Raw genomic sequence first — 15,265 nt, 5'->3', positions numbered from 1 at the left:
TCTCTCCTATTTCCCCGCCCACTGCAAAGAAACGGCTGTTTTTATGAGTCTTCATGGCCTCAAACCACTCCTCCTCTCACCACAGGTATCTCTGCTCTGTTTTTGCTCTCTTTCTCCCCCCCCCTCCCCCCCACGAGTTCTCTTCATTTAACTCTTCACTATCAGCCAGCGGAGCCGTGAACATCGAGATCAAGACCAACAAAGTGCTGGACTGCAGAAAATCTGGGTGTTGTGCAATTGAACATTATTTTCATGGATTTACATTGGCGTGTGAAAAGAGCCTAAATCTCAGGTGTGGTCCAAGTGACCTTGAGCAAGCGGTGTGTGTGTGTGTGTGTGTGACGTCACAGCGTACTCACACACCCTGAAGTACAGTTCTACGTCGGTTCTGAGGACTAATGGATGCCAATTCTGACTATCCGTCCTTCTGACATCTGCTCATCCACTTGCCTGCTTCCACTGGACAAAGATCCCCCCACCGCCCTCCCCTCCCCCTCCACCCTCCCCTCTCTCTCGGTAATTTTACTGTTGAACTCGTAGAGCCCGGGACGACGGTCCAGCTCAGCACTTCTTGGTCCGCGCCGGGCAGGAAGCGGCCAGGAAGGGTGCTTGTGACCCCCCCCCCCCCAGGTTCTGTTTGGGTGACACCACATTATGGCAACATTTACTTTCTACTGTAACGCGTCTCTAGTTGTGCCCGCAGTGCTGCAAGGGGAAAAAGTTACACTAATAATTGGTCAAAATATACTAATTCAGAGGGTCCAGATCCAGCCACGTCCTCCATCACTCTTCGCCCCCCCCCCCCCCTGTCCCAGGCAGACTGACCTCAACTAGCGCCCCCACCCCCGCATAAAATGCACTCTTCTGCTGCTGACTTCTGCACAATAAGCAACATCTGGTTCTCGTTTCTCCCCCCAAAAACCAAAACAACACGAGGAGGAGAGGTTGCTGAGGAGAAAGAAATTCACAGGAAAGCGGGATGTGAAAAAAAGAATATATATATATATATATATATATATCAACATCAAGAGAAAGATTCAGGAGTCACATTTCCCACTGTTGGTTCATCTGGGAGGTCTTTGATGGTGCAGGTGTGAGGATGTGCGCGTCGCCATGCCAACCGCTTTTTAACAACCCTTTTTTGTGTGCCTCCTGGGGGCCTTTTAGGCGTCCTCCCACCCGACTGTCAGCTCGTCTGGTCAACTGTATGCAGAAGACAAGGAGAGCAAGGGTGAGAAGGGAGGGAGGGAGGAGGGAGGAGGGGGGGAGGGGGTGAAAACTCCCATCTCCACAGAAAAGAATCTGCAACTCAGCGGCCCTAATTACAGTGGGGCTTTGCTGAAGTCTGCAACGAGACAAAGAGAGAGGAGAGGAGAGAGGCAGATGTGGGGGGAGAGAAAGGAGGGAGGAAGGGAGGCCTCATTTCGTAAATACTCTGTTTATAAGTTAGTCACACAGAATCAGTGCTGACTCTGCACAGACACAGCTGCTGAGCGTCTCTCTGCGAAATGTCCCTTCACACCTAAACCTTCCTTTTGGTTCATTGTGGTAATACTGTCTTTTTTTTTCTTTTTTTTTTTTAAAGAGGTCTATAAAGAAGTCTTTAAAGAAAAACAAGGAACTGGAATTAGGCTTCATTCCCCGCAGCTGATGTCAGTGTTCTGCTTTTTAAATCAAAGGACGCTGCAATTTAATTTAATAAATAAGCCGATACCCGAAAATGTCCCATTCTGTGGGATGTAACTTGGCTGCAGGCGAGTCTGATCATCTTTCCAGACACCAGGCTGCAGAACAAAAACATTCAAAAATCGGACTCCCCCCGCCCCCCCCCCCCCTTCTTTGTTGTTATTGAAGCCCAATGAAAAATATATCTTAAAAAAAAATAAAGTCACAAGAAGCACAAAGGTTCGCTGTAAACTGCTGTGTGACGCTTCCATGACTTGTTTATTAGAACAGATTCGGCCTCACTCACGCTAATAAAATCACGTCCACTGTTTCATTCTTATTGGCCCTCAACGTAAACTTAACTAAGCCCCTTTTTTACCGAAGTGGCCTTGAGTGAACATTCGTCGTGTACTTTTGAGTATTAACATTGAGTTACAACAGACACATGGTCAAACACAGCAGATCCTGAATCAGAGCTACGTTATGTTAGCCAGCTCCTCCGCCTGCCTGAAAACAAGTTAAAAAAAATAGAAAAAAAACTCCTCTCCGAGCCCCACTCAGGACAAAATGGCGTTGGAGCCTTCAAGCTGCCTCACAGGAGGAGAAATGCTGCATTCTAGTGGAAGCTGAGAGACATTAACTCTCAATGAAACCAATGAAACGATGGAGGCAACAAATCCATTATAACGGATTCTTGTTTAAAGTATAAATCACAACATTTAATGCAGAAATCCATGGGGAAAAAAAAGCAGGAGGAAACCCATAAGTCCTCATAAATATATTCAGTGATTCAGAAACGGTGTCACGTCTCGAGCTTTTACATTTTTTTCTTCATCAACAGCTTCCCTTTAGCTTTGAGTAAGAGAGACTTTTTGTGCTCCTCCAGTCGTTTGGCTGCTTCCAGCTTTTCGCTCCACGCCTCCATTCCTTTGTCCACCTCCGAGCTCAGCATCACGATGCGTCTCTGTGAGACAGGGCGCCATGGTTACGGGGCAAAAATCATACGAGAAGGACGGGTCGACGAGAAGAATCTTAAAAGTATGGAAGAAAAAAAACAAAAAAAAAGGTAAACAAGGCGGTGATACTCACTGCTAAAACTTCCCTCTCTTGCTTTCTTCTCAGCTGTCCTTTCAACGGAGGCGCTGGTCTCCCGTCTGTCCACAAACATTCAAAAAGAAAATGACAAAATGCGCTACAAGTAGAGCACGCCGTGGTCACGCAGTCTGCGACTATTACAAGCAGAATTATAACAATCCATCCGACTCGATAACATTTTTTTTTTTTAAACTTGGGCAAACACACAATACCTGCAAACGACCAATCAGGCAGATCTGTCAGAGGGCCGTATTCTGTGCCACTTCGGGCAAGTCCGTGTCTGCAAGCACAGACGCACACACACACACACACACACAGTTACAAAAAGTAGAAACAGAGAACGACAGGACTTGAGTACCATAGCAACCCGGTCATGATGCACAAAAGTTAGTTTGCCCATAGCTATAAATAGGTGCTCAAGCACCATCTGATGCAGCAGTATCCAAGGCGCAATTGCCGTTACCATGGTAACCCCGCTGGGTGGGGGGGGGGGGGGGGGCACACAATGGCTAGATGTGAATTCAACAGGTCTTTAAAAATCACACACATTTTTCTTGATTGAAAAAAAAAAAATACCCACAATGCACCAATAGTTGCATTGAACACAGTCCACGTGTCCAAATTCTGTTGACAGTTTAGTTCATGTTCATAGATGAAGATAATTGATTTTAGAGTTTTCACTTTCACATGTTTTACTGATGTCTCCTGACACAAATGTCCCCCATTGTCCTCGGCTGACTCGCGTAGTGACCCAACACAAAGCCTTAATAAAGGACCTCCTGTATGCAGGAGTGCTTCCTAACACCCGTCCTCTCACTTCGGTGTGTAAATCCAAAGTGTTCCTCTTAAAAGGATCTCTTCTCTTGTTTAGTTGGCAGGTGGCTGTCAACGGAATTTCAAATAAATGAGGATGGCAAATGGACTTCTTACGCTCTCTTTGCCAGAGGTGTGGACTCGAGTCATGTGACTTGGACTCGAGTCGGACTCGAGTCATGAATTTGATGACTTGAGACTCGACTCGACAAAACGTACAAAGACTTGCAACTCGACTTGGACTTGAACACCGATGACTCGTGACTTGACTTGGACTCGAGCCTTTTGACTCGAGAAGACTTGCTACTTCCCATGAAAACTGGGGGAAAACATTTTCACACCACCGCGCCGCTCTGTTTATCTGCATCAGTCTAAAAAATGTGCGCCACCTGTATGCAGAGAGCGCGCGCTGCCTGAACAACATCCAATCACTGCAGTCCATTTGACCGTATCAACGAGACAGCTCGTTCATGGTTACAAAAATCGGGATTTTTGAACCCGGATTCAGACTCCGATGGAAATCCTCGCCAACATTATGCCAACGTCCGTTTTAAAGTAGTGTAATGAGCTGAGTTAAAGTTATTAGTTAATCAGTTATGCAGATGTTGCATGTGTTCACGTTATGCTCCGTTACCAGCTGTAGTTACGCGAGACAACCCGAGTTTTGGGGGGCCGTGTATGCGGAAGTGTTCGTTCGGCGTGGTGACGGCCAAGTGACCGAAGTTGAGTTGTTTTATATAAATAAATGCAGCGGAGTTGCAAGCCAGTCATCGCCTCCTTATTTACGCTGCAGCACTGGGGTGAGCGTTACAGCACTATAACACAGTCACAGTCGATCCACCGTTACCCTTCCCTTCGTAGTCTAGGTCTGTGAGGCAGCGCACCATCACCCAGGGTTCCCTGTCCCCACTATAATAAAAGGACTCGAAATAACTCGAAACTAAAATGGTACGACTTGTGACTCGACTTGAGACTTGTTGGCTGTGACTTGTGACTCGACTTGGGACTTGCTTCGTCTTTGACTCGACTTGACTCGGGACTCGAGGGCAACGACTTGAGACTTGCTTGTGACTTGCCTAACAGTGACTTGATCCCACCTCTGCTCTTTGCACATCTGCCAGTGCCTCCTCGGTGATCACCTCCAGCACACCGACTCGGTGTCAATAAATAAGTCACTTTTACATGCAATGAAAGGTAGGGGAACTTACTCTTTCCTCCATTTCTCCCCAGCTTGTACCCCCCACGTTGTGCTGAACTGCCTGCTGGAGAGCCTCAACACTGAAAGACATCACAAGACAAAACACGGCGTCTGAAGAACACTCCCGTGGCATTATGAGCGGACAACGACCCGTATGCGACAACTCCAAACACATCTCACGTCAAACATCCAGCTGTGTTTAACCCCGAACAAAACAAATGCAGCTTTACAGAGGGGGTTTGAGTGACGGCTGTTAGCATTCACGTTAGCACCACCGTTAGCATCCGCAGCTCTTACTGCGCTAACGGAGCTTTATTTGCGAAGGCAGCGGTGTATAAAGCAGCGAGTAAGTACGAGGAGATATTTACAGCCACGGAGATTAACTTTTACGAGTTTCCACGGGTCTCGCGATCGTCATTTTCCGCGGGTAACCTCTGTCTCACCTGAACTGCACAGTGTCCTCATGGGGGCCGCCATGTTGCCTGCGCTGCACCGCGCTGGCCACCAGGTGGGGCTAAAGCTCACCGTTTACTGCGTGAAAAGTGGGTTGTTTAACTAAAAGGAAATAAATAAGAGAAAAGCTCAACATGACAATGTATATATTATTCTTTTTTTACGTATTACGTTTGTTAGGTTAACCTGAAATGAAATATATAAACTGCCCTGCATCGCTGTTACTATGAAGGACGCGTGTGCTTATCACCTGCATTAGGCTTCAGTTTAAAGGAGAGAACCAATTAGAGATTTCATTAACGCATTAGAGGAGCACTGACTTTACGTGTCAGAATCAGGTGACTCGTCACGAGGGGTAGTTTTCTGCCAGAAGTTGAATAACGTGCCCTGAGGCTGTGGGTGAGCTTTGTTAAGTCTGAGGACAATACGTCTGGTGATGTCACATCGGTGTCATTTGGTCTCTAACGTACTCAAACAACGTGATTATTGAGAATTTTATCATACCTAGGGAGGAAAAATGTTTCCCTCCTTTTTTGTTTTGTTTGATCCTCCCTTGTTTCATTCTGATTCATCTCGTGACTTCTACACAGGGGGGGCCCCGGAGACGCAGCTGGGGGACATGAGTGCAGACAAGAGCCACGGCTCTTCAAAGTATTGTTTTTGTATGAAGCGCTCCGCCACTAAGCCCAGAAGAATTTCTCTGTTAGCTTTTCAGGCAAGTTCCCACTCGCAGCCTGGGAGTCTGCAGGAGCTGCTGCAGGGACTCCGGTGAACCGCAGGGGCCACGACAGGCTCCCGTGCGCGCGCGTGTGTATGTGTGTGTGTGTGTGCGTGTGTGTGCGTATACCTGTGTGTGTATTAGGGGTTCCGGGACCAAAACACAGTGACTTGTTGTGTTTATTTGTGGCCCACTAACTGCCACAAACGCCGACCGGTCGGTCATGCCACAGTAGCGGGATGTTTACTCTGAGTCTTCCTTGGAGAACTCAGGCACGCCGAAAAAATTTCAGCCGCCGCCGCATCACGCCTCCGTGTCCGTGCGCACATTCCACAGGCTGGTGGAAAGATAAAGTAGTGCCGTTGCCCGAACAACGCGGTTTTAAAATGAGTTGATGTGTAACGTGTGGAGAAACGGTGATTACTAAGTGTTTAAAACGGATGTGGAGGCAGAATCCGCATATTTAATGAACTGAAAGTAGTTCCATTTAGATATGCCCATAGAATATACTCCATTAGAAATAAAAGGGATGCATTATACATTTGTGTTACATGTTATTACGTCTTATTGTATTGGCGTACTTTATAATAATAATATGCTTTATGTGGAATATCTTAATTAAAAATTACGTGTGTACATTAAATACATTCAGTAAAAAGTAATGAAATTTCTTTCTTACTCGTACCAGAAAAGTACAATATCAGTTGTACTCACCTACAGGTTACATCCACTAAGGATTTGATTTTTTTTATTTGAGGTTTTGCTTGTGAGACCCGGGTTACTGTAACAGGAGGAAAAACAAAATAATGACCTTTTTCTGAAAACAGAACTGTTTACAGCGGTGGTTTTGGCTCAGTGGTCAGAACGTTTAAAGTCGTGCCAAACCACGGCCACATACATCCGTACCCAGTGCACGGTCATAATGAAGATGAAACTAACAGTTAAAAAGCTTTTACAAGCAGTGAGGTATTGAGTCAAAAAGCTGCCCCCTGCTCACCGCGGTCCAGATCCTTTTTCAACCGAACACCAATTGAAAAAGTCACTTTTTTCCTTCGTTTAAATTTCATTGCGAAGATCTCTGTGACCACTTAACTGAGCTATTAATAATCTACTTTTATTTTCTTCTTATGTCCGATTTCATGGTCATCTAAATATAAAGTTTCTCCCACCTAACAATATAAGACCCTTTAAAACCGCGTACCTGGACCTTTCTTAAGTAAAATGATACTGTACTTGAATGTTTTCTTGTTGTGCTACTTTACACTTACATTTTAAAGGGATACTTGTTGCTGTTAGTAGATTTAAACCATTGCTGCTGCGACTTCTTCTGCTGGGGAACCCCACAAATAAGACATGACCTAAGCTTTTAGGTAAGACATTGGCGTCTCCATTTACTGGAGCTGGAAATATTTATTTTGGTTTGACCATTAACTCAAGAATCTGTGACTGGAAGCTTCTGGAGAAGAGTGGACAATGGTTTATTTCTTCCCCGGACTAATACTTCCGATGCTCAAAACTAAACATTAACACGCGCTATGATTCACATCTCTGTTTTGGGTGCTAAAGAGCAGGTCTTTGGGAAGCGTGCTCATCCTCGGAGGGCAGTTTTGCGTATGAATGACGAAACGGTCATGGCTGGTGAAAAGGTGTTCCGGCCCCTCTGGGGGGAGAACGAGCCGCCGCTCGCTGATAAAGCGGCCAGTGACGCGTCAAGCTGATCGAACGCGGAGTAACGGTCGGTCAGCGACACCACCTTCAAAATAAAAGCAGCTTTCGAACGGCAGGACAAATGGATTTTTTTTATGGGGGGGGGTTACTAGCTGTAAAACGGTGTTTTTATATCAAACAATAATTTGATCTTCCACGCGAAGCGAAACCAAAGCGACACCACGAACCATTTGCGATTTTGTCACTTTTAGATATAGCAATTGCCGATAATACGGTTTATTCTGAAAATGTATAACCGGAACTGTCCTTCTAATCCATCGCCAACTTGACAGTCGTGCAAAAAAAAAAGAGGGGGGAGGTAAGCAATTATTTAGGGGCAAGGAAGAAAGACAAAGTTGTAGACCGTGCAATGCACACGGGGAGGGATTTTATTCATCTCGAGCGACTCGTTTAGTCCGGCACCGGTCTGCCGGTAACGGCTCAGAACTTCCCCCTCATTTCCTCCTCTCTCTCTCCCCCCCTCCACCGACTCCTCCGCTAACTACTCCACCGAGTCCCGGGACAGGACTTTTTTTTTTTCCTCCTCCTCCTCCTCTTTTTTTTCTTCCTTCTCCTTTTGAAAAACGGGAATGATAGAAAGGCAGCGGCGTGAAGGCGGTTGGACGGAGGGACAACAGAGGAGCCTCGGCGAGACCCGTACGTGTGTTTTCTGTTGAGTTCATAGTCCCCCCCCCCCCCACCCACCGTCGCCTCCACCTCCTCCTCCTCCTCCTCCACCTCCCCACGAACACGTTTCTCCCGGAGATGAACGGCAGAAGTCCGGTGAGTCCCGTCTCTGTCTTCACCGGAGCCTCGCGGCGTGGCGACAACCGCTAGCCCGCTACCCCCCCCCCCCCCCTCCTCCGCTTTGTGCTGTTAAAGTAACTCCGAAACAAAAGGGAAATTCAAACGGAGGACCCCCCCCCCCCCACACACACACACACAGCGCACTGGATAACCAAGATATCAAAGTGACTTCGCCGAGCGGTTTAACTCGCGCAGGAGATGCAGACGTGGAGCCGCGCGAGGGGCCACAAAGGAGGCCCCGCGCGACCATAGGTCCCCCCACCGGAGTGTCCCCCCCCTCACCCCCCCCGGTGGACGCCTGTTTGGTTCCGGAGCACGTCGCGGTAACTCTGATCGTTCGTTGATCGCGATGGATTCTCCTCCTTCTCCTTCTCCTTCACCACAGCCCGCATGTGCCGGCGGAAGAGCCACATGAAGGCGAACCGGATGACTCGCAGGACTTAAAAGTCATGTAACCACCGTGAGATGTCCTTAAAGGTCTTATTTATCTCGTTTGTATTTATTGAGTGTAATTACAGGAGGGTCTTTTTGTTTCTTGTTTCTTGTGGCAGCTTTTTGTTGTTGTTGAAAGCTTCCAGTTGCATCTGTTGTTGTAGTGAAAACTAGATGTAGTTCTGCTGTGTAATCTTCCCACACTGTATTTAAACACATTCATTTGTAATTTAAAGGGGGGGGGGGGTTAGTTGTGTTTGGACTTTGACTTCTGCCCGGACAGGTACAAACCGGAGAAGGCCTCATCATGGACAGGCCAATCAGCAAGTTATTGGAGAAGTTAAAACTCACCGACTCGGGCAGCGCCAAGTTCAACAGCTCAAAGAAAAAACACGAGTCCGCCGGCAACAGCCGCAGCGCCAGCACCGGCACCCCCGGGGGGGGCGGGGGGGGCAGCGGCTCTGTGGCCTCGCCCTCAAGACCGGCCCCGTTCTCGCTCGCCTCCGCGACCACAAGCGACGCATGTGTTTCAGTGAGCGGCAGCAGCAGGGGAGGAGGGGGAGGAGGGGGAGGAGGGATGGGAATGACCCCCTCGCAGCTCCTCACCCCGTCGCCGTCGTCCTCCTCCTCGGCGGGCGGCGCCGCGCCCCAGGACGGCGAGCAGCCGCTCCACCCTCCCGCCATGGCGCCGCTCCGGCGCCGCTCGCCGCAGCAGCGGGCCTCCTGCTACCTGGGCGACGGCGCCGACTCCCACCTGAGGCGCGAGTCGGGCCTGGGCCCCGAGTGCGACGCCTTCGGCTCCAAGGCGTCCCTCAGCCAGCGGCGCTACTCCCTGGAGCTCCAGCAGCTGGTCAGGCGGCAGCAGCTCCTCTCCCAGCCGCCGCCGCTCTCCGTGCCCCCGCCGTACCCGGGCCCCCGGGGCGGCCCGCCGGAGCCCGGCTACCTCTCCGAGCACGAGAGGCACAAGCGCCTGTCCCTCCAGGAGGCCCTGTTCTACAAGCGCCTGAGCACGGGCAGCGAGCTGTGGGAGGCCCCCCGGCCCGCGTCCCTCTCCCACCCGCCGCACCGCACGTCCGACGTGACCGGAGGCGGCGTCGGGGGGGGCTTCTTCTACCCCCCGGGGCCCGCCCTGAGCCCGTGCTCGTCCTTCAGCCTCCAGGAGTCGGTGCTGGTCAGCCCGCGGTCCAGCTTCGCCTCCAGCACGGCCAGCGGCGGCGGCGGGGGGGGCGGGAGCCCCATGGGGAGCCGCTGCAGCAGCAACCGGACCAGCGGCATCAGCCTGGGCTACGACTCCCGCTACTCGGCCTCGGGGGGGCTCCCCCCACAGCAGCAGTGCCCCTCCATGCAGACGGGGGGCTCTATGGCCGGTTACGGAGGTCCGGGCCGGCCAGGGGTGACCCCCGTGGAGGCCTGGACTCAGTACCTGGACGGAGGGATGCGCCCGGGGGCCCACGACAGCCGGCACTCCTACCCACCTGCCGTGGGAAGCCCGGGGGCGGCGTGCTACCAGGCCGGCCCCGAGTGGTGGGTGGAGCAGCAGCAGCAGCAGGACCGGACCAGATACTCGGACCTGCCCGGCACCCGGTACCAGGAGGAGCTCACCCGGCTTCTCCTGAGAGACGCGGCGCTGGCGGGGGGGGGGCTGCTGGAGGGCCTGATGCTGAAGGAGCAGTCTCTGGCCCTGACGGCTCTCTCCAAACCCAACGCAGTGACGCTGGGGCCCTGCTCGGCCGGAGGCCCGGTCATACCGCAGGACGACCCGGGAGCCGGCGCCGGGAGGGAGGCCGCGGAGAACCGCCAGGAATTCTTTGGTGAGATACCTCCCTTTAAAAAAAAAAAAGTATATTTTTCATTTTTCTAAACAGCAGTTTTCAGCGTTCCCTTGGAAACGGGGGGGAAAGGTAGCGAAGGTCACATCCCTCTTCTGCACCCGCCGTGGTCACCGTTCATAACACGGCGCCCTCGGTGTGTCATTATCGTCCCGCCCGCCGCCTGGCGTCACCTCGCCGGTCCCCCTCTCAATGAGAGGGCTGCATGCATGCATGCATGCACAGATTAATAGTTGAAAGAGTGCATGGACGCGTGGAAGCCTGGAACCTGCAGGGACATGCGGCGCTGTAGCACGCGAAGCATGGGGAGGGAGAGAGAGAGAGAGAGTGAGGGAGAGAAAAGAGAGAGAGAGAAACCCGCTCGGGCCGCACAAACCGTTCCAGACAAGTAGAAATGAAGGAAAAACCCGAAAATGTGTAGGACGGATGTGTACGTTCACGTTCGCACCTGTAGGCCGACGTTTCAGGCAGTTTGAAGGCAGTTAGCAGCACGGGGGGGGGGGGGGGGGGGGGCGGGCGGCGGCGTCACTGCTATAAAACTGCCGTGACACTCGACACACACACACACAAACACACACACACACACACACACACACACGGGTCGGTATAAACACTCTTGACCGTTACTGGGAGTCACAGCAGATTAGGGCTCAGGATCCGTGTGCGTAGCGTCTTTCTTTGGCAGGGTGTGTCTCCCCCCCCCCCCCCCCCCCCCTCCCCCCTCGAGTGACTTCAAGCCACAGTAACGCAGTGTGTGTGAGTCATGTGTGCGTCCTGGTGTGTGTGTGTGTGTGTGTGTGTGTGTGTAATGCTGCCTTGGCGTGTGCAGGGCGGTGTGCTGCAGCCTGTTTTCTCTGCTCAGGTATGCGTGCCCGGAGGTGACATTCAACACTGTACTCCTCAGCCATTAGGGACCCAATCGCCAGCTCCGAGGCGTCAAGACGCTCCTGGGCCCATGTCGGGGAGGGGGGGGGGGGTAAAAGAAAGTTAAAAGTACCTGTTAACTAAGAACTACTCCAGTAAAGCCTCGTTGTGACCCGTACATTAGTTTTCATAACAGAGAAACATTTCATTCTCATTCTTCTTTGGTGGATTTTTGGGGTTTTTCATCTAAACAGTTTTGACCCCGACGTTTTCCACGTGTAGCAAATGCAAAGCAAAAGAGTTTGAGTCTCGGCCTCCGTTTTTTGGGGGGAGGGGGGGGGGGGGGGGGGGCTTTCGAAGAGAACTGTGCCCGTTCCTAAATACTCACAGGACGGCCCGGGAGTGTAGGAATTCTCCATTTCTGTGGCACTCCCTCAGCCACATTAGAAAGCAAAGGGGGGGGGGCGCAGGCGGATCCCGAAATAGATCACAGAACCGCCGGCACTCGGACCGACACACACACACACACACACCACTTTTCCACTTTGCATTCGGTGGGCTGACTGCAGCTGAACGTGTACTTTGACTAAACGGCGTTCTGTTAGAGGAAAAACGCGCCTTTTGCTTCTTTTTAACCAAAGAGCGGTTTGTCTGTGTTGATTTTGGACTGTTGGGACAATGGGGTTTACACACCTGACACTAAACATGGAAAAAAAACAAGGGGCGAGAGAGTGACAATTAGGCACTGATCTTCTTTTTTGACTAGAAGGAAGGAGCAAAAAATGCTGATGTGGGTAAAAAGCAAAAATCGTTTAATCTCCAAATGGCTCCAATCGTGGGGTTTGAAGCCTGATTCAAAAGGAAGTCTGATTTTTCTGGTCACGTCAGAGAGAAGAAAGGAGCTCCGGTGGAGTTTCCCTCCTAATGACAGAGCTTCGGCGGAGCGACGGGGCTTTTAACTGTGTGAAAAATCCCCCCCCCCCCCCTCACCCACCCCACCCCCCAGCGGTGCGAAACCAGAGGCTTTACGAGTGTTGACACTCGGCGTGGCGCTCGGGCTTTCAGGCGCATCCTCTCGGGGAACGCGTCGTTTAGTGTCGGAGTGCCGCCACCAGCTAAACACCCCCCACCCCCGGCTAAACACCCCCCCTCCCCCCCCTTGTTTTCTCCTCCTGTGGCGGCAGGAACCTGCGTGAAGTGCGGGAAAGGCGTGTACGGGGCGGACAACGCCTGCCAGGCCCAGGACAGCCTCTATCACACGCGCTGCTTCACCTGCGTGTCCTGTGGTGAGTGCCCCCCCCCCCCCAAACACACACACACACACACACACAACAGGCATTTAATTCCCCCCCCCCCCTCCCTTCCTCCTTCTTTAGGACGCACGCTGAGAAACAAGGACTTCTACAATGTCAGCGGCTCTGTGTACTGTAAAGAGGATTACATGGTGAGGGACGGGGTCGAGGCGGGGGTTTGTCACACATTTGGGAGCCGGGGAGGGGAGGAAGAGGGGGGGGGGGGGGGGGGGAAGGTTGATTTTTGGTCTAATGGTAATCTCTTTGTTGTAATTACAGTTTTCGGGATTCCAGGCGGCGGCTGAGAAGTGCAGTGTGTGTGGCCACCTCATCCTGGAGCAGGTGAGGGGGGGGGGGGACGACGAGGTGCACAAACACCTCTCGATACTTGAGACTTAAAGCCAGCTTTAGAAGATATTTGACTTCAACCTCAACCTGCCCAGGGAGTCGATCTAGTGTCATGCGTTTCCCAGAATGTCTTTACGCCCCCCCCCCCCCCCCCCCCCACCCCCGAGGACGGAGAAACCCTGTGACGTCTTTCCATTGGCTCCTCTTCGGGTTCCCACGGCAGATTTTAAGTGGAATGTTTTTTTTTTTTAGGGCGCAAATCGAAGAAAACACGGCTCTGATTTAGCTTCAAACTTTTCCCCATATTTGTACCACAACATAAATAGTGTGAGAACCTCGGCCATCGTTTCTTCCCGCGTGACGCGAACGACCTTTTTTAATGCGCTGTAGCTGGGTGGGAGACGTGGGGGGAAGGTTCCCCACGGCCATCTGAAAGAACAACACAGACGGCATCTTCTGGTCTGCTAAAAGCAAAGAATGTTGGTTAAAAACGTTGCACTTGTATCATTAAAATAACAAAGGAACCTATTTATACGCTGCTCAGTGAAAGGAAGTGTTGATAAATGGATCGTAGTTAATGCTAAACGTGGGAGGCTTTCACTGTATACATCAAAGAGGTGATATTAGAAAATCTCATTTAGGAATTTTACAGCTTTCAGAATAAAAGAGCCCAAAAATAAGCAGTTAAAAGAGCAATGATTCACATACTGTTGGAGAATGGACTTCATCAAAGGAGCCAATCACACGCTTGGCACATCCGCATCGCTACGGCGCTCCTTGGAGGGGAAAAAAACCCAGACACGTGACGCTCTTCCCGTTCCCGTCTCAGATCCTGCAGGCTCTCGGGAACGCGTACCACCCGGGCTGCTTCCGCTGCGTGGTTTGCTCAAAGGCTCTGGACGGGGTGCCGTTCACCGTGGACCAACACAGCAACGTCTACTGCGTCACGGACTACAACAAGTGAGGACGTTTAGCTTTCACACTTTAAAACACCAAGAATGTCTTTTCTTTTCTCGTCCTTCGTGACTCAACTGCTGCTTGGTTTTTTTTCCACGACTAAAATAAACTCTCCTCCCCCCCCCACCCCCCCCTCCACGGCGCTCTGCAGGACTTTTGCCCCGAAGTGCGCCGCCTGTTTGCAGCCCATCTTACCGACCGAGGTGACCAGCGCGCGTCTTGCGCTCTCATCACATGAGCAGATTGTTTCAGGTAACAGGACTTCCCCCCCCTCTCCACCCCCCCCAGTAAAGAAAAGTTTTTTTTTCTTTTTTTTTGTGGCGTCTCAGGACAGCGAAGAGATCCTCCGGGTGGTGTCCATGAACAAGGACTACCACTTTGAGTGCTACCACTGTGAGGTGAGCAATCTCGAGTGCACACTTGTTTCCTGACCTCACTTCCTCGGTGTGCATTCCTGTCCTTATCTGCCTCTTTTTGTCCCCCCCCCCCCCCTCTCTCTCCAGGAGTGTGGTAAACAGCTCTCTGATAAGCCCGGCTCGCAGTGCTTCCCTCTGGACTCTCATCTCCTCTGCCACGCCTGTCACATGAGCAGAGCGTGCACCACACACACCGGCCCCCCCCACAACACACACTGATTTGCGACGGCGTTGTTTTTCTGTGTAAAAGCTGGTCTTAACTCTCTAATGTGCTTTTGCTCCGTCGTACTGCTGATCTTCAGGCCTTTTGTCTCATGTACTGCCTGCTGTACTTCTTGTACTATTACTGTAGCAGTTATAAGGGAATGGAAAAGAAACTACTGCTTTTTATTTTGTATTTACCCCAAACTGGCTACTGTTTGCTGTAGAAGAACAAGGGATTTTTGCTAAACTGTTTTGTAAATATATTCTCGCTAGCAAACATTTTGCACTTAAAATTTGACTTTTACTGTAAGATTTGTAACGTGAAGCTGTACAATTTGGGGGAACATTACTGTAATTTCTGTCAGTCGTAATAAATATTCATTTGTGTTGAGACAACTTGATGCATGAATAACCAACCTCTTTACAGCAGTCTCAATGTATGCAGTGACGACACCAAGGCAAAAAAA

The 15,265-nt window shown here is 51.0% G+C and overlaps 2 protein-coding genes across 3 annotated transcripts; one reads left to right on the top strand and one right to left on the bottom strand.

Moving 5' to 3' along the window:
* Positions 1 to 1,043: 1,043 nt before the first annotated feature.
* On the bottom strand, positions 1,044 to 5,352 carry mrpl52 (mitochondrial ribosomal protein L52). The gene is made up of 6 exons (XM_037481090.2): positions 5,215 to 5,352; positions 4,782 to 4,851; positions 2,973 to 3,040; positions 2,755 to 2,819; positions 2,487 to 2,629; positions 1,044 to 1,203 (listed from the first exon to the last, which is right to left on the bottom strand). The coding sequence occupies exons 1-6, from the start codon at positions 5,246 to 5,248 to the stop codon at positions 1,200 to 1,202; spliced, it is 384 nt and encodes a 127-aa protein (XP_037336987.1). The 5' UTR covers positions 5,249 to 5,352; the 3' UTR covers positions 1,044 to 1,199.
* Positions 5,353 to 7,917: 2,565 nt separating this feature from the next.
* ajuba (ajuba LIM protein) lies at positions 7,918 to 15,236 on the top strand. Of its 2 annotated transcripts, XM_037477829.2 has the most exons (9): positions 7,918 to 8,432; positions 8,842 to 10,699; positions 12,766 to 12,867; positions 12,958 to 13,025; positions 13,153 to 13,215; positions 14,051 to 14,181; positions 14,330 to 14,381; positions 14,508 to 14,576; positions 14,682 to 15,236. In XM_037477829.2, exons 2-9 carry the CDS (start codon positions 9,196 to 9,198, stop codon positions 14,811 to 14,813), a joined length of 2,121 nt encoding a protein of 706 aa, XP_037333726.2. In that variant the 5' UTR covers positions 7,918 to 8,432; positions 8,842 to 9,195; the 3' UTR covers positions 14,814 to 15,236. The 2 variants fall into 2 exon arrangements, with proteins under 2 accessions (XP_037333726.2, XP_062416817.1); XM_062560833.1 differs by having other exon boundaries at positions 7,918 to 10,699.
* Positions 15,237 to 15,265: the final 29 nt, after the last annotated feature.

This window comes from Pungitius pungitius, chromosome 1, assembly GCF_949316345.1.
Source record: "Pungitius pungitius chromosome 1, fPunPun2.1, whole genome shotgun sequence".
Lineage (NCBI taxonomy): Eukaryota > Metazoa > Chordata > Actinopteri > Perciformes > Gasterosteidae > Pungitius > Pungitius pungitius.
Note: the sequence above shows the minus strand (reverse complement) of the source record. Positions and strands in the feature narration are given on the sequence as shown.